The 18,568-nt window shown below is 38.6% G+C and overlaps 8 protein-coding genes across 8 annotated transcripts; all 8 read right to left on the bottom strand.

Moving 5' to 3' along the window:
• Positions 1–237: 237 nt before the first annotated feature.
• Positions 238–1,023, bottom strand: LSM04_007681 (uncharacterized protein; the record flags this gene model as incomplete). Its single annotated transcript, XM_067333066.1, has 1 exon — positions 238–1,023. One exon carries the CDS (start codon positions 1,021–1,023, stop codon positions 238–240), a length of 786 nt encoding a protein of 261 aa, XP_067185820.1.
• A 411-nt stretch (positions 1,024–1,434) lies between these two features.
• Positions 1,435–1,959, bottom strand: LSM04_000216 (Protein of unknown function DUF167; the record flags this gene model as incomplete). Its single annotated transcript, XM_067333065.1, has 1 exon — positions 1,435–1,959. One exon carries the CDS (start codon positions 1,957–1,959, stop codon positions 1,435–1,437), a length of 525 nt encoding a protein of 174 aa, XP_067185494.1.
• A 411-nt stretch (positions 1,960–2,370) lies between these two features.
• LSM04_005968 (uncharacterized protein) lies at positions 2,371–3,717 on the bottom strand (the record flags this gene model as incomplete). Its single annotated transcript, XM_067333064.1, has 1 exon — positions 2,371–3,717. The coding sequence occupies one exon, from the start codon at positions 3,715–3,717 to the stop codon at positions 2,371–2,373; it is 1,347 nt and encodes a 448-aa protein (XP_067185742.1).
• Positions 3,718–5,579: 1,862 nt separating this feature from the next.
• On the bottom strand, positions 5,580–6,071 carry LSM04_000982 (uncharacterized protein; the record flags this gene model as incomplete). The annotated part of the gene is made up of 1 exon (XM_067333063.1): positions 5,580–6,071. One exon carries the CDS (start codon positions 6,069–6,071, stop codon positions 5,580–5,582), a length of 492 nt encoding a protein of 163 aa, XP_067185540.1.
• A 2,679-nt stretch (positions 6,072–8,750) lies between these two features.
• LSM04_008047 (uncharacterized protein) lies at positions 8,751–10,448 on the bottom strand (the record flags this gene model as incomplete). The annotated part of the gene is made up of 1 exon (XM_067333062.1): positions 8,751–10,448. One exon carries the CDS (start codon positions 10,446–10,448, stop codon positions 8,751–8,753), a length of 1,698 nt encoding a protein of 565 aa, XP_067185836.1.
• A 528-nt stretch (positions 10,449–10,976) lies between these two features.
• Positions 10,977–11,762, bottom strand: LSM04_002342 (uncharacterized protein; the record flags this gene model as incomplete). Its single annotated transcript, XM_067333061.1, has 1 exon — positions 10,977–11,762. One exon carries the CDS (start codon positions 11,760–11,762, stop codon positions 10,977–10,979), a length of 786 nt encoding a protein of 261 aa, XP_067185603.1.
• Positions 11,763–12,151: 389 nt separating this feature from the next.
• On the bottom strand, positions 12,152–13,585 carry LSM04_000742 (uncharacterized protein; the record flags this gene model as incomplete). Its single annotated transcript, XM_067333060.1, has 1 exon — positions 12,152–13,585. One exon carries the CDS (start codon positions 13,583–13,585, stop codon positions 12,152–12,154), a length of 1,434 nt encoding a protein of 477 aa, XP_067185521.1.
• A 295-nt stretch (positions 13,586–13,880) lies between these two features.
• Positions 13,881–18,191, bottom strand: LSM04_005523 (Helicase; the record flags this gene model as incomplete). The annotated part of the gene is made up of 1 exon (XM_067333059.1): positions 13,881–18,191. One exon carries the CDS (start codon positions 18,189–18,191, stop codon positions 13,881–13,883), a length of 4,311 nt encoding a protein of 1,436 aa, XP_067185725.1.
• Between the last annotated feature and the right edge of the window lie 377 nt (positions 18,192–18,568).

Here is an 18,568-nt window from a genome sequence, read left to right as displayed (position 1 = left end):
AAACATACAATAACAAGAAGAAAGTTCATACATGTTGATCGATGAAATTTGAATTGTACTAGAACAGCAAACTAAAAAAAAGTAAATGCAGGAAAATAAAAAGAAGAGCAGATTAATGAAAGAAATTGAAAAAAAGAAGAGAGCAAAAAAAAAAGCAGTATAATAGAGAGAACTCCACTCTTACCTTTATTTCCATTTACCTCTTTGCTTCGAAAAATTTCCCTGAGAAATTCCAATTTACGCAACTTCTTGAACGGAAACATCAAAAATCAACTCACCTGATCTAAAGTCTGAATAACTATTGAGATCTATAGCCTCATAACTGTGTTTTAATATAAACTGCAGTACTCCTCGAATTTGACTTGGGTCATTTGAATACACTATTCCCTCTTTCTGCATACGATTTTGACTTACCACCGCCCCGGCAGAATTTCTTCTTGATGGAATGTGAAGCGCCGACTTCTGCTGTGCTCGTTCACTCAACTCTGTTTGATTTTGTTGTTGTTGTTGATAATTAGTAGAAGTAGAAGAGGAAGAGGCGGGAAAACTAAACTCCTCTCTTGTCTTCATCATTCGAAACACCCACTCCACCAGTGGCCGGGATTCATACCACAACCAACCCCGTTGCCGGCGCAGAAGTCGCACGCGGAGTTCAAATGGGATTTGATTTTTCTTCTCGGGAATTCGAATCGCACACGCCGCCTCAACGGCCCTGCGCAGTGAAATAAGTAGCGTTGGATTGTGTTCCGCGCGGGCCACATACGTTACGTTTCCCAGCAGTAAACTGGAGTTGACGACTGGAATGACGTATTCTTCATGAGAGGATGTGGGTTTACTGCCGGTGCTACTTGTAGAGGTGAGGTGGGGCTTTAATGGCTGTAGTGGGCTTTGAAACTCAATAGAGTGGACAATGCAAAAGAGGAGAGATTCCATGGCTTTGTTGGTGACACGAATGGGTTGTCCATCACTTGTCCCTTTTGCAGAGGTAGAGGAGGGATATCGAATAGTGTAGAAGGAATGCATTTTTTTTGTTTTTATAATTCTTTCTCTCTCTCTTTCTCTTTTTCTTTCGTTTCTACCAGAATATTAAGAGGAGAAAGAGAGAGAGAAAGTACACAAATAATCTCTCTCTTTATTCCTACCTACTATATATCCCTAGGTGTCTGTGTTGAGAGTGCCTATCAAAGAACCGTGAGAATCACCACGTGAACTCTGTTACTGGGAGGAGCACAAAAATATCAACAAAAAATAAAAAGTAGGAAAAAACAAAAACAAAATATAGTTTATCTAAATTATAAAGTAAATAAAAGCGAAAAAATATTACTTTTATCTAGCTATTCCTTCTCTTCCTCTAACAAATATACATATATATATATATATATATATATATATATATATAAACTGCACCACAAAAACACAAAAAAAAAATCATATTCACTTCCCTCCAGTATCTGCCGATGCGAACAAACTAAACAACTCTTCCTGTGTTCCACCAAAATTCACTTCAAGTACTTTATGTCTAGCCGTCGCACCACTCACTAACGAAACCCGCACCTTATCTCTTGACTCTACACATCCTTCCTTCTCAACCGTCTCTTCCTCTTCTCTCTTCTTTTTCTTCTTCACATCCTTTTTATTCTTATTCTTATCCAGTTTCCCAGCCCCATACAGCATCGTATTATCATCATCATCACAGTCCCTCACACCAACAGTGGCAGAACTCGCCAATCCCATACGTGTGTGATACCGCAACTGCTGCTCCAGTAAAGACTGCACAAACTCCACAAGTTCCGCGTTCGCTTTTCCCTCCACCGGCGGCGCTGCCACTCGCACCTCCAGCGCTGCATCCGCCAACGCGGGCCGAGACGATAATGAAGAACTGCGGGCCCCCGGCTTGGCGTGCACAACAACACGGAAACAACCAGGACGCACCTGCGAGAGAAAGGAGGAGCCTTTCATATATATACAGAGAGAGAGAGGGAGCGAAAGAAAAGCTGCAGGTGAAAAAAAGAAAAAGGAAAAAGAGTAATAGATATCCGGAAGCAAGATAAGGGGATACAAAGAAACGAAAAAAACAAAAGACAAAGTAAATGAAGCAGTAAATGATGGAAAAATAAAAAGAGGTGATTTGCACAATTAAAAAAATATATCATATTCAATGTTTCTTTTTTTTTTTTGCCTTTTCTTTTTGCACTTTTTCCCCTCCCCAAATCGTACCTCAAGTCTTTTGTTTTGCTTTTCTTCATATTGAAGTACACTAGATGTACGAAAACAAAAAATAATAATAAGCACACGTCCAGTTTTGTTTATTTAGATAGACAGTATCTATTCTTGTGATCACGTCAAGGGATAATGAAATAATAATCCTCATCAATTGGTATGCGAGTAAAGGTCTCCTACATTTTCAATATTTCTCTTTTGTACAGGAATAACACCTTCTTCGTTTTCAGAACCTTCTTGAAATTTATATTCTGGAACAGGGAACATTGTACGACCAATTTCTTCAGGACGTTTCTCTCGTTTCGGGTAAGGAATATCCGCATAAACCATATCCATCTCATTAGCCTCCTCTAATAACTTGGGAGCTTCCTGTACAAGAGGTTCTGCAATCTCTGATGGTGTGGCGGGTCTTTCTTCAAATACAGCTCGAACACCAAATGGATAATCCTTTTCATAAACAAATCGACGAAGGTAATTTTCTTTTTTATCCTCTTCAGTTGTTGAAGGATGGGCAAAATCACCAGGAAGAACAATAGTGGCAACTTTACTTTCAGTATGGCGAAATAATTCAGGAAGAACAGGGCGATGAGACGTACGTGGGGTTCGCTTCATAACATCTTCAAAGGTAGGACATTCATTATTTAACTCTGAAAGGGAAATAAGATTTGGCGTAGGCATATTCATTATACCAGCATTAAATCGTGCCATAGCTTCCATAGGGGAGACCCAAACAAGTTTTTCTCCCAAAGTACCAATAGTAAATCTAACATCCGGTAATTTTTCAAACGGAATAAGATAATTAAGATTTTCAAATCTAAACGTTTCAGTTGTAGGCGTTATAATACTACGAAAGGGTAATAACTGCGATAGACATGTCTCCATTGGTAATTCCAACACATCCACAAGATTTTTCATCGCCTTTGGAAAAGAATGAACGAGTAAATGCCACTTTTTCGGTCCAGGCGGCCCTTCAACTTCAGCGAGTCCACCGCCTTCTTTAGGAATTAAGAGAATATTCATTTGTGCAAATAGTGCCCGCATAGCACAGAGTCTATGATGTACATCTGGCCAATGCGTTTTTACTTCGCGACGGCGGAGAATCTTATCCCAATCCTCGGAACTATCTTCTAAACTAAGCGGAAAGGATGGGAAAATAAACTGATCCCGCACAAAACGACCCTTTCCCTCTCGATACATCATCAGTACTTTATAATCATTATCCTCACCAGACTCAATCTTTGCGGGATCGATATATTTATTCTTTCCCACTACGATAGCAGTAGCGGCACGCCGAGTGGGAACCGGGGCGCCTAACTTTGGCTTCTCGCCGTATTCACGATCTGCCCACGGCACGGGTGTAGACCAGTAATCCTTAAATTGCTCTTTATATGGACTCATCTGAACATCCATCTGAAGATTCCGCACCGGCTTCGCACGAAAGGATGGACTTTCACCTGATACATTAAGGAGTAATTGGAGTAATGTGCGTCGAATCATGTGTGTGTGTTTTTTTTGTTTTTTATTCTTTTCTTTGCTTTTTTTTGTATTTTTTTTTTGTTTCTATTTCTGCTGTGTAAAGGTAAATATTGTATGTTACATCATAGGAGTAAAATAGATCGAAAGAGGAGAAAAAAAAAGCAATAGTAATGATAAAAGTTAGAGTGAAAGTGAATCCGTTTTCATTACAAAATATACCCCCTTTATATATATATATATATATATATATATCTTCTTTTTTAGTGCATATATTTCGTTCATGATCACCAATATATTCGTTCCTCATCTTTTCATTCTTATTTTCCTAAATGCAGGTGTCCAACGGCTGTTCAGAGAAGTTCTCATCTTTAATAAACAAAAACAAACAAAGAAAGAAAGAAGAATGGAAAAAAAAAACCTCCTGTTGTCCGCAGAAAAATAAAAAAAAACTGTTCATAAAGAAAAATACCACACATTCGTATTATCCATCGTAAAAAGAGTTATCTTTTTTTTACTCCTCCTCTATTTCTGACTTTATAGTTAACTTTTCAGTCACTTATTAATTTCTTTCATATTTTTTTTTCCCCTCCTATTCTCTCGTTTATTGAAACCGGTTCACCAAAAAAGCACACACGCGCACATATACAGAGATACAAACAGTGATTTAATGAATGCAAAAAAAAAGAAAAAGAAAAAAAGAAGGAATTGGAAGTAAACAGATAATAGAAACAACAAACAAACAACAAAAAAAAAGAACACTTTCTGGACTGGATTTTCCCTTCACTTTCTTTTTTTATTTCGGTTTCAGCTCAACAACAACATGATCACAAAACGTCTCTTTTCTCATTTTTGCTTTCTCTTGCTGATGATTATATTCATATTCCTTTTCTCCTTTCTCTTTTCTTTGCTTGATTGCAGTGGATCATTGCACTAAAACTTCATCTGTTTCTCTCTTTCTTCATTGACATTTCATATTTCCACACATTTTCTTTCACTAGCTCAAAGCCTTTAAAGAGGGGGAATAAAAAATCTAATGCAGTACACATATAGGGATAAAAAGGTGAAAAAAAAAAAAAACGGGCACTTGAGGCATATTCAATATTTATTCCCTTTATATATATATATATATATATATATATATATTTGTTTTTATTTCCATTTTAGTCCTTTCTTTTTCTTTTTCGTTTCTAGCATATTCTTCTTATTTTGCTTTTTACGTATTCACTACCCTTATCATTATTATTACGATCACCCGTAGTCATTGCTTTTCTTCTTCTTCTCAGTACGATGATAATGATAACAAATAATAATACCTGCACACTTCCTCAGAATATACATCTTCTTATTTCATAATTAAGAACAAATGTAGAGGACCGTACAGTATATATATATATATATATATACTCTTTTCTATTTAAATTTGTATTTAAATGACGCAGTGATAATGGAAGAAAAAAAACACGAAGAGGATCTCGTTATTATTATTATTATTATTATTATTATTATTATTATTATTATTATTATTATTATTATTATTATTATTATTTCTGCTGTTTTTTTCCTTACTTCCCGTGCTCGAATTGAGATACATGAAACAACGAGAAGGGGCAAACACATACACAAATAGAAAAACAACAATAACAATAATAATCATTACGAGAGCGAAAAGAAAAAAAACACAAAACAAAGAAGAACCAATATGCAAATATACAAAACAAGAAAAAACCAAACCACAAATATATATATAAACGGGGCCAGACTTTTTCCCTTCCCTTTTATTTTCCTTTCTTTCATTTTTCATTCTTCTTCTTCTACTTCATCATCCTCATTCGATTATGATTATTATCATTACTATTAATACTAATTAATTGGCATTTATCTCTCTAATCACGCGAGAAGCGAGAGCGGGCACGTGCAATCGCATCCCGCCGCCGAGTTGTGCGGAGTCGTTCATTTCGTTCAAACGCCGACGGCCCGCGGCGCTGCGATCGCAGACTTTTGACGGAACGATCGCGTCTCTCGTCAATAATGTCCATCGCATACCGGCGCCGACGCAGACCGCCATTATTCTTACGAATAGTATCAATAATATTGTTGTTATTACGATTGCGTCTGCTGCCGTTGAAGAGACCAAAGCGGCGGCGTGGGGCGCCACTGCCGCTTCCACGCATTGGCAGGCGGCGGCGTTTTTGTTCGCGCGGGTTTCGTCCACGTCCATTTCTTCCCTGACCGGAATTAAAGCTCTGAGCTCCGCGTTGTGTATTATTATTATTATTATTATTATTATTGTGTCCAGCACGGCGACTCTTGCGGAGACTTTCACCAATCTTCTGCTCCTTGATGATTTCACTGAGTGGCCTATCAATAATATCCATAATTACTTAAAATGCTGGTTTGTTTGTTTGTACTGTGGTTTGTGTACTTATCTGTTTTAGACTTGCAAGACTCGGTCGTTATTAATATATTGATATATATTCACTTCCGTTCTTTACGTGTTTTGTTTGTGGTTCTTGTGATTATCCTTCCTCTTTTTTACTGTTTCCTTCTGAGAAGTATTTGTCTGTTTAGTGAGTTGCTTAACTGTCGCTGGTAGCGTTCGCAGAGTGAGTAATCACACCTTGAGAAATATTATTATTATTATTATTAATAGTAATAATAATAGTATAATGAGTAATAGTAATAGTAGTGGTGGTATTGGTATTATTATTATTATTATTATTATTATTATTATTATTATTATTATTTGTTGTTGTTGTTGTTAAATGATGGTTGTTCGGTTTGTATATATATATATATATATATATATATATATATTATTATTATTATTATATACGTATTGTGGGGAATGGTATCAACACCGCAATCGCAATAACAATACAAAGAGACAACACCGTACAATACAGCAACAATAAGAGAACATGTTATTTTCGTGTTTGTGATATATATATATATTTATATAAATATATAAATATATAAATATACCAAAACACAAGCCAGAAAATAAACACAACAACAGCAATAATAACAATATCAGCAGAAGAGAAAAAAATAATATACCAGAACACACACACACACACAAGAAAAGAAAGAGAAACGAACAAACACCGAGCGAGGCGAAAAGAAAGAGAAAAAAAAAGAGAAAGCGCAAGCAAAAGAGGAGACGACCGAAATCGTTGAGTAGAAGTTATGCATGACTGTAAACACACGAGCGGAGGTTTCTTTTTTTTAAATGTTTATTCATGTTTATAATTGGTCCGTTGATGTACTGCAGTAGTGGCAGGCCACAAGCAAAGTAAATAGTAAAAAAAGAAGAAGGGCTTAGAGAGACTTAAATGAAATAAAATGATCTGAAGCATCAGCAGTACTTCTTGCTGGCTTGTTTTTTGTTTGTTTTGTTTTGTTTTCAGTTTTTTTTTTTAAATGTACTCGTCCATTCCATATTTCTCTCTCAATCGATAATAAATATACATATATATATATATATATATATATATATATACATATGCACATGTATAATAAATATATGTATATGTATATAAACTGCAGTAATATTAATAATCGTACCTTCTGCTATCATCAAGTCATTGTCATGCAGTTGTTTGGGTCGAGTACTACAACTGCGAAACATACTACTAATATACACATATATGTATATAATAGTATGTATAATGAGATATGTTTTTGTAATGTAATCTCCATGTTCCACCGATAAAAATGTATGGAAATAGAAGAAGACATTTGCAGTTATTATTCAAAACCTCCAGCCGCAGTGTAGATTCTTATACTCCTCCTCACACTGTTTAGAAACCATACTGCCCACTAAGTCGAATAGTCCGTAATATATATATATATTGTATTATGCGATCACCCATAGTCCTTTGACAGCAATAACAGTAATGAACTGATCAAGCAATAAATATTCTTCAACGCAAGCCATATATATATATATATATATATATATATATATATATATATATTCAAATTAATACGAAAACGAAAAAACACACTCACAATACACACACAGACATATAAATATGTTTTGCAGCAACTTCCCTTTAATTATTTATTTCGTTCCTTCCTTCTTTCATTGCTTCCATCCCAGAGACAAACACCCACAGACAGGGGTTCTCTCATTGCAATCAATAAGGCAATCCCCACCAAAAAGACAGAATGTGCATCTATTTGCAAATATATATTTGTTATATATATATATATATATATATATATATATATATATATATATATATATATATATATATATATATTTTCTCTCCTGTCAGTCTATTGTGCACAGACTTTTCAATCGGCACAAAGCAAATGGTATGATGTAAACCATTGAGACGAACGAGAGAAGTAGCGCCTTTAGAGATCCACAAAAAAGGCAAGAAATGGGAAAAGGAAAACAATACAAAACAACAATTATACATATATATATATATATATATATATATATATATATATATATATATACAGAGAGAGAATGTGAAACATAAAACACAAAAAAACATCTCGGGAGTTACAGATCAAGCACATCGGAAAAGAAGCCCTCAAACGTCACCACTGTGAGGAGATATGAAGGAAAGGAGGGGAAACAACAACAACAACAAAAAAAAAACTCATCAAAGGGAATGAAATATAAAAATCATGCTGTCCAATCAGCATGAAGATCGAAGCAAAAAGACGAAGAAAACAAAAACAACAGCAATAACATGCGAAGAATAAGCAATAAAAAACTATGAAAAAAATCATTCTTTGATTATAATGACTCTTGAAATTTTATGTCCCTAAATCAATTATTTTGTGTAAACTGAACTGTTGTGTTTTCCAACACCACCAACACCTTGTACGTGAGTGAAAAAAGTGAGTTACGACTCTTTTTTTTCATTCCCCATTTTACTTCACTTGCTGCGTTTTTTTTTTACGCTTCTACGTAGTACCACGCATCAGTGCCACAATTACCACAAGAACCCTTCACTTTCTTTCCTTTATTTTATTCTTTTATTATTATTATTATTATTATTATTATTATTATTATTATTATTATTATTCGGTGTTTAGATGGTTGAACCACAGGCCTCACAGACCGTAGCCCCAGCCCTGTTGTCTAGCGTGCACCGTGGACAAGTCACAAACTCCCGCGATTGCCCGTTATTTACACCAGACAGCTTAATTGGATCACAATGCCGCGCCGCTGGTGCTCCACTGTTCATCGGTGGCAAAGGCGTTTGCCTCCAAATATCATCCATATTATTATTATTATTATTATTATTATTATTATTATTATTATTATTATTATTATTATTATTATTATTACCATTGTTGTTGAGGCTAGTGTTATTGCCAGTAGTGTTGGGAAGCCAAGCTGTGGAGTTTGGTCCTGCGGTTTCGCGTGATTCTGGGGGAGGTGCCATATTTCCCATTGTTACTGTTGTTGTTGGGTGCCTTTCATTAGCATTGTCGCGTTCCTGTAATAAAATCTTTATTTCACAATTAAGCGTCTTATTCTCTTCTCGGAGTTTCCTAATATTATAATCATATACCTTTTTCCCTTCTTCCTGTTGTATTTCCTGAATGCGTAGCAGGGTAAGCATCTCCGCCTCTCGACGTTCCTGGTAGTCTAACATACTAACAAAGAGATCCTTAATTTCACTGTTAATAGATGTAGAACTGGAAAGCATAGACTGATAGCGTTGTTGCAATTTATCTTTTTCTGAACGTTCCTCTCGCAGTTCTTTTACACGTTTCTGAAGTTCTACCACATCTTCTGGTTTCATCCCATAACGCTGCATTATCGCTTCCTTCTCTGCCTTTAACAGTTCTATTTGTTGATTTAAAGAGAAATTCTTCTCAATGTGCTGTTGCACGCGTGCTTCCTTCTCTTGTATGACTTGTTTCAATTCCTCCATTTCCTTCCTTCGCATCTTTTCTGATTCATCTTTTTGTTTCGAAAGTACATTAGACAACTCCTTCTCTTTTGTAGATAATAAATCTTTCGTGATGCGTAGTTGTTCCTGCAGTTCCGCTTTCTTTTCCTCCGCCAGTTGACGTTGGGCCTCACTCTGCGTGTGTGCCTCCCGTATAACTGCCAGTTCCTTTTCTATAATATTTTGTTTCTCCTGTTTTAATTTAGATCGCTCATCTGCCTGTAGTGTTACCGCAGACATTTGTTCATTCAGTGCCGCATACTGTTCCTGCAATTCCCGTGAATGTGTGAGTGCCTCCTGCAGCGATTTCACCGCCTCCTTGTGGGAAGTTTCCGCTTCTTTCTTTTCCTTTTCTACAGTTTCCAATTTATTTGTCAGTTCCTGCAGGGACGCCCGTAAGTTGGCCATTTCTTCATTTAATCCATCACAACGTTTATCTGCCTCTTGCTGTGCCCGTCGTGCCTCTTCCTCTCTCTGTGTGAGTTTAAGTAATTCCTCCTTTAGTGCCATTATCTGCTGCTCCAGAGTTTTACACTGCGAGCCTGAATTATATGTGGTGCGGAACTGCTCGGATAGATCTTTTAACGCGGAGTGAATCCCATCACGGTTGTTGTGTTCCACCTCTAGCAACTCCAGGCGATGGCGAAGCGTGTTATTTTCCTCACGGAGTGCCTGCACTTGATCCAGTCCTTTTTCTTTAATTATATGCTGCAGTCGACTCACCTCAAGCATGAGGGCTTCGTTTTTAATAATGAGTTCCTCCATGTAGGCGGCATCATTGAGATCGCAGGAGTCTGGAACTGTTGCTAACGGTGGTGATTCAGACATTTTTCTTTTCTTTTTTTTTGGGTTTGCTTTTGAGTTAATTAGTTGGTGTGTTTGTGTGTTATACCACAATTCCTGCCAAATGTAAGAGTGAGACGAAGATTCTAGCGCAAATAAAAAATAAATAAAAACAACAACATCAAGAAGAAAAATAAGACAGAGAAAAAAGGAATGAAATAAAGTGACAAGAAGTTTTTCTATTATATGTATATATACACAATGTATATATACTTTTACCTTTAACGTTCGAAAAGAGTAAAAAAAAAACAAAAAAAAAACACACATACACACGCACAAAAAGAAAAAAAATGAGTTCCGTGTTTCTCTACTACCCCATATACTTAACACGGATACACATATTTTCTGCAGAGGTAATATGTCCCATTTGCATACGTAACAAGTACACATGAATCAAGCCCTCCAAAAAAAAAAAAGGTCATCAAAGGGCTCAATAAATAATAATAATAATAATAATAATAATAATAATAATAATAATAACAATAATAATAATAACCCACACCTCCAAAGCCACTAGAGTTCTTCACGCTCTCTACTAAAATACGAGACGACACTCCGTTGACTAAGACCACTCTGCAGTTCCGGCGGCATCTCTAAACGCGGTGAGGATGTAGGCCCCGTCATCGGCGGCGGCGTCTGCACCTCCTGAAGTCCCTCACGTCCTCGTCGCCACCCTTCTCTCCGCCGCAGCAACACATTCCCACTATTTCCACTCCCGCCAACCAAACGTTGTGGTGTAGTTCCTCTTGTATTATTACCATTATTATCATTATTTCCCGTTGTCGGTGGATCATCACTCACAAAGGCCTCTGCGGGATAACCGCGAAAGAGACTCGGCGGCAGCGGGGCGGCGGCGGGGGCGACGATGGCGGGGCGGCGGCGGCACATGAGCGGCTGCACCGGCGGCGGGTACCCGTCGCACCACCAGCGGCCGCGGCAGCACCAAAAATAGACCCCCATCGCCAGCGAGAGCAGAAAGAAGATGGCAAAGAAAGTGAAGAAGGCAGTCAGCCACCACGGGCAGCAGCCGCAGACGCCAATGTTGCGCCCCCACGGGTCATTCTTCTGCAGGCACGTGTTGGAGAAACTGCAGCCGCAGTGGTATTGGGCCGGGGCGGTGGCAGCGCAGAAGTACTCCTCATTGCTGTAATAACTCTCATTTGAGTCGAGCAGGGCACGGTAGTTGATACCGCGTAGGGCGCCAATGGTACGGCAGCGGGGTAGTGCCACACCACCGTAGGGGAGAAACGACAATAACAAGACAACTGCCAAAGGTACATTCACCTTACACAAGCTCATCTCTATTCCTCACTTATAAGAAGTGGGAGGGGAAATAAATAAATAGATAAATAAATAAACGAAATACACACTACAAGAAAAAAAAAAGAAGCAACAACAAGCTACATGTCTGAAGTGATCTATTGTATTGTATTGTATTGTATGTTGTGTAATAATAATAATAATAATAATAATAATAATAATAATAATAATAAAACTTGGTATACGAAAAATGAACAAAAAAAGGTGAATCTATTAAATAGAAAACAAAAAGAAACAATCAGGGAATAGCAAACAACATTCTGCGCACTCGGTTTTCCTTTCTTTTTATTTATCTTTTTCTTTACTTCACTTCGTTTCAGCGAATTCAATGTGAAGTTTACTGTCTACTTTGGTACAATCTTCTCCTCTTACTTGTGTAGTACAGACAACCCACCGCGTACTACGCGAGGTACTGGACCAAACCATTCCCAACACATCTCTTCATCACAACCCCGCACAGTCAACTGCAACAACACAGTTGAGCCGTTATCACTAGGCGCATCGCCGTAAAAGATTAAAACGGTTTCCCACTTATCAGCAGGATTTGAAAAGGAAGATTCTTGACGACATTTCAGTTGGGCTCTACAATGTTTTAACCCTAAAGATTCGATTTCTGTTCTTGCGGCACCATTTATTCCAATCATCACGTACCACCCAACCTTTTCACACCAAATGCAATGCGCAATAAGTGCCAAAAAATGAAAAGAACGACGTTGAGCCCAACTAACTACACGTCGTGTACATTCATCCTTATTTTCAGTTCCTTCTGAGAATCTCGAAGCAGGAGCAGAAAAAAGTTTTATAATCATAGTTTTTGAAAGAAATGAGCCTAGATCAACAGTTCCTGCTACAGTTTGAGATTTCTCTACAGTATCTTCTTTCAACTCCCATTTTATAAAGAACGGAGATAGTGTACAAGGTAAAGAAGACATATTATTATCATCAATATCATTTTTTCCCTTCCTTGTATTCTGTAAGTCTGAAGAGGGAAAACTACACATAAGTACATCACTATTGTTAACTCTTGTGACGACAAGACTCACTTTCACTGGATGCGCTAACGCTGGCATCTGTTCAGCACTGCGAGGAAGTATAAGAAAAATTGTAGCACCAAAAGGAGTGGTGTCATGTGCGCAAAAAGTAAAGGCCACTGCTGGACTTCGCTTAGGGAGATTAAGAACACAAAGAGCCTGTAAAATCATACGGCGCAGTGCGAAAGGATTTATAGCATCATATATTCCATTTACCACAACAGCAGCAGGATTCACCTCAGATGATACTTGTAGTGATGATTTGGCTTCATTAACACTAGGATTAGGGGTTTTATCTGATTTATTATGAGATTCTTTGGAATGGATAAAATCTTCATTGACTCCACCCTGTTCTTGTTCGTTTTTTAACTTAAAATCTAACTTGGAGTCGGAGGATGAAACATCAAAGTTATGACGAAATCCCCATTGCGCCAAACCGACACCACTAAAAGGAAAAAATGGCACACCATCGGAGGTCCTCTCGAGAGGAACCGATGAAAACAGGGAATGCTCACACTTCACTCCTACTGATGGAGTCCTATCGAGAGACTCACAGGAGAAACGAATATATCGTGAAGCTCGATCAGCAATCGTCTGTGGTGTTGGCCCACCGTAGGGATGCGGAACAGGACCCACATAGTGCAGCAGATCACAATGTGCTGACAAACAAACATAAGGGTTACCACTATTACTATTGTTCATATTGGTGTTATTGCTATTGCTGCTGTTGGTGTTTCTGTTTTCGCTGCTACCGGTACTACTCACTGCCATCCCGGTGGTATGTACGTTGGCTTCTGAGGAAATAGAAGGAAACGTGAAAAAAAGAAATAAAAGCAAAAGAAACTAAAAAAAAAAGAAACACATTCCATTTTCAGGTATCAAAATTCATGAGGAATAATACTTTCGCCAAAAGGAGAATTAAGGGTAAAATAAGATGCAAAATTATTAGATTGCGAACCGCATAGAAAGGAGAGAAAGAAAAAAGAAGAAGTACTTCACGCGCTCTGTAAATGTGATGTAAACATATAAAGTGAAAAAAAAGAGAAACTGAAAGTGAAAGTTATTATTATGCAAAGCCTCTTCTTTTCTTTTCTGATTTTCCCGCAAGAGGGTCAGTATCAATATTATCATCATAATCAGTGTCATCACCCAAATCATCATCATCGTCCATATCATTATCGCTAGGTTTATTTGTGAGTGACTCCATCTTTATTGGAGAAACAATATGTCCAGTATCCACAAGTCGGTTAATGTACTGTTCCTTGTCATTTGGCGGGGATTTAAGAACTGCCTTACACAGACCCCTCAGTACCTCAAGCGCCTTATTGTTTTTATCATCATTTGGATGTTTGTACTTTCGCCAGACAACAGCGTGTAGAGTTGTGCGTAAAGCCTGCAGAGCAGCGAAGGAGTCAGCGTCTATCTTAATACCAATCCAGCCACCAACAACACACAAACCGAGCAGAGGGTCAAACTGCATGTCGGCTTCTCCCACACCAAAGAGTAGCAGCGCCCAGAGACTCACAGAGGAGACTTGTGTGAGAAATTCCTCTCGTGACTCCCGTACACCAAATACATTCTGATACATGTATAACATTGAAGGTGTAAAAGGTCCACTAGTATTACTATTCCCATCCTCATGACGATGTGTTTCTTGATCAAAGAATTCTTGTGCTGTAAGAACGCCATGGGTACGTGGTGGTCCAAGACGACGACATGCACTATCCTTTGATGGGGAAATACTAGCACGTGTGGCCGTACGCATAATTAATTTTTTGGCTTTTCCATTTCCCTGCAATAGTGGAGCTGGATCTAATACGGCTACATTTGGAAATAATGCCGCACAGAGACATGCCTTTACAAGTGTTACATCAGAAGCATCTGAGGAGAGTGGTCCAGAATCCACATGCAGTTGCTCCTTAAAGTTCTCATCGCCTGCTAAAAATCCATCATCATCATCATCATCAACAATACCAGTAACATCAGAAGAGTTTAATAACTCATCATCACGAATAAATCCTGAACGACGTAATATTTCACGATATTGTTGTTTATAACGTGATATTAAACGAAGATTACCTATATGGAGATAATTTTCTCTCGCAAAATTAGCATCTCCACGTCGGGCACAAAAAGCATTGTATGCATTTAATACACTAATATGATCACTCTGTGATCCCATGGCAAGTATATGACGGCTTTGACGTACTTCAAAAGATAACTCACGATTTGATAAAAATGGACTTACATCAGCAGTTGCTGCCATAGTTAATGCAGAGTCTAAACATCTTAGTACAACACCCATCATAATCATTTTTCCAATAGGTGGATCACAAGGAAGTCGTGATAGATATAAACCTAGAGGTGTTAACTCTTCACTTTTTGTTACTGCACCAAGACTCTGAAGTTGATGCATAGATGCTTCTACATTTCGAACAGATGGTGGTTCAATAAAGGTACCAAGAGTTTCTTTTGGTTTATTATAACCAAGTGAGAGTAGTTTAAGTAAAACTTGTGTAAGTGGTACACGATGAATTTCTGCTTCTTGAAAAGATGGTAAAGCATCCCATATTTCACGTGTAAAGAGACGATAACATACACCTCCTTGTGTTCTTCCAGCACGACCTTTACGTTGTGTACAATTTGCACGACTTGCATATTGTAAAGTAAGATGAGTAGCAAATGATGAAGAATGTGTTTTGTAAAAAGCATTACTATCTCCTGAAACCCATGTCGTTTGTTTAATTAAACCGGTATCAATAACTACAGCTGCATCATCGATAGTAATACCACTTTCAGCTATATTTGTAGCAAAAACCACCTTAATATAACCTTCAGGGGCAGGTTCAAAACATTCTCGTTGTTTTGCTGCATCTACAGAAGAATGTAGAAGAATAATGTGATAACATCTATTAGTAGAAATATTTTCAAGAGCTTGTTTCGCTGCTATTAATTCTTTCCATCCTGGTAAAAATACCAGAATAGATTTTCCAGAAACTTCATTTTGAAGATCTATACTTACACTTAACTCAATAAGTCGTGCAATAAGACTATAATCTGTTTTTAACGGTGTTGTGAGGAGTTGTGTTTTACTACGAAAACCAGAATTACCATAATTGTTAGTATTTCTGCCTCTTCTAAAGTGTGACATTTTATTATTATTATTATTATTATTAAGCACGTCAAACATAGGACTATAGTAATTTCCCATGGAAGACTGATGTAGAAGTTGTACAATATCCTCTAGATACCTCTCCTTCACAGGATAAGTCGTTCCCTCCACGTTAATGACGGGTACATTCCCAAAGTAGGCGGCAAACCGCTCGGACTGCATGGTCGCACTCATCAGCACCACCCGGAGGTTCGGATTCCCATGCTGCATAATCTGCCGCACTAATGCGAGCAGCACATCGCAGTTCACATCCCGTTCATGCACTTCGTCAATGACGAGATGACTCACCGTGTTTAGTGTGGGCGCCCCCACGAGCAGCTGCAGCAGCACGCCGGTGGTGCATAATGTGATGTGCCGCCCCGGCCGGGAGTCGAGTCGGACGGCGTACCCGACGGCCCCGCCGATGCGATCGCGTCTCTCGGCGGCAATTCGGGCGGCGACGCCACACGCACTGAGACGCCGCGGCTGCGTGACGACAACGCGACAGTTCCCGCCGGCGCCGGCGTTGATGGCCGCGTCGAGGAGAAACTGCGGGACTTGCGTCGTCTTCCCGCAGCCGGTCCCCCCGCAGACAACAACCGCCCGGTGGGAGGCGAGCGCCGCGTGGAGGTGCGACTCCGCCGCCGCAATGGGGAGAGAAGAGCGGCGGGGATGGAACTGCGCGAGGTACACCGCATCCGTCCGCAGTGCCCGCAGGCGGGAGCGAAGCAAAGCGGAATAGGACGAATTATCGTCATCTTCAGAGGTTGGGGTTGGGGCTGTTGCCTCCAAAGCCGCAAGCGTTGTACGGGTCTCAAGATCTACAATAGTCTCACCCACATCCGAAACCACAGGACTCGCATGGTTACTAGTAGTAGTATCAGTAGTACTACTACTAGTAGGAGGAGTAGGATGGATGGTTTGAATAGTTTCTTCGGGTAAATGGAGTTCCCTACGGCACTGTTGTAGAAAGGAATGAATTTCATTACGTAACGACTCTGGAAGAGTAACAGTAGGAATAGTCTGTGGTTGCATATTAGGGTATCTTGCAATAAGACTATTAATAGCATGTAATCGTTCATCATATAATTCCATTTCTGTTAGTGCCGTCTCAACGGCGTTACGTTCGGCTTCAAATCTGTTAATACCACGACCTGTACACTTAATCCCATCTAACTCCATTTGACAAGTATAACATTTTCCTTCCCTCGCGTATTTTGAGGATGGGGTTACACCACAAAGAAGTGTAAAAAAGTCTAACATTTTACCATATCGTGGGGTAAGACTTGTTGATAACGCTTTGGAAGAAACACAACTTCCACTACCTTCAAAAGTTGATGATGATCCTCCTTTTGTATTTGCAGCTCTAGACCCTTGTCGTTGCTCCTTCACAAGTTTTAAAATATTTAGTGCATGCATAGCCGTTCGCTGCTTGGCTTCTTTTGGAGTATCAGCAACACCAATAGCACTAAGATTTGTTGAACTATCTAAAAGAAGAGTGGAAACAAAAACTCGACGCATTACTTGAACCACATTCATCTCTTTAGTGGCACCTCGAATTTGATTATTAAGCTGTTGAAGGGCTAAACGATTGGTGGACCTTTCTTTTTCCGTGAGGGTAGTGGCTCTATCAACTAACATATTACCTGTTAATGGAATACGTAGTTTTGCGTATGCCTCATTTCGTTTCTTCTCTTCTTGACGTTTAACGTACAACTCACTATCTGCTACATAATCTTCCCATCGTTTATATGCATTTGGTTGTGGAGGAGTATCATCACTAGCTTTAGTAAAGGAATTTCGAATTACTGAAGATGGCATTGATCGTGAAGAAGAAGAAGACGCAGCATTCCATGCAGGCGCTTCCTCCTCTAATGGTAATGGAGCCGTAGAACTATCAGCACCATCAAGTGAGAAATGATCAATAAGTCTAATAGCATGCATACAACATAATGTCTTTGCTCTCTTTGCTCGTGGGGATTGACCTATCGCCTTAACTGCCTTTCCTCGAACATAAAAATCCAAAACGGCACGTTTTAAAGTAGTCTTTGGAACATTTAATATTTGAATGGTTGGAAATGCATCTTTACTTGATAATAATCCTCCTCCTGTAGATCGTGTTTCGCTTCTTGTTCCATCTTGTTGACGCTCTTTCTTTAAAAAGGACTCGATTTGAGACTCCGCACGCATATCCAACTGCAGTGCTGGTATTGGTTGAAATATCATTCGTATCGTATTGCTATCTCTCCCACTATTTTTTCTTCCATGTGACCGATGTGAGGGAGGAGATGTGCGAGGACTACGAACATGCGCAAATCTGCAGAATACTGAGATATTTAGCGGATAAAAGATTCTCCGCATGTAAAGTAAACAATATCTCAGAAAATACTGTCCTTTCTATTTGATTTTTTTTTCTTATTATTATTTTTCTTTTATTCTTTTAAGTCAGTCTTTCTCCTCCACCCTTTGGTGTTTTTTTTTGTCGTTTATGTTATTTAGAGTCCATAAAATAAGGAAAAACAAACAAAAGTATGAACATAGAGAAAAACACATGGAAATAAAACAACAAGAATAAATAAATAAATAAATAAAGGGAATTCGTA

The sequence above is a fragment of the Trypanosoma melophagium genome (genome assembly GCF_022059095.1).
Source record: "Trypanosoma melophagium isolate St. Kilda chromosome Unknown ctg9segment0, whole genome shotgun sequence".
In the NCBI taxonomy this organism is placed as follows: Eukaryota; Euglenozoa; class Kinetoplastea; order Trypanosomatida; family Trypanosomatidae; genus Trypanosoma; species Trypanosoma melophagium.
This window is presented reverse-complemented; position numbering and strand designations above follow the sequence as displayed.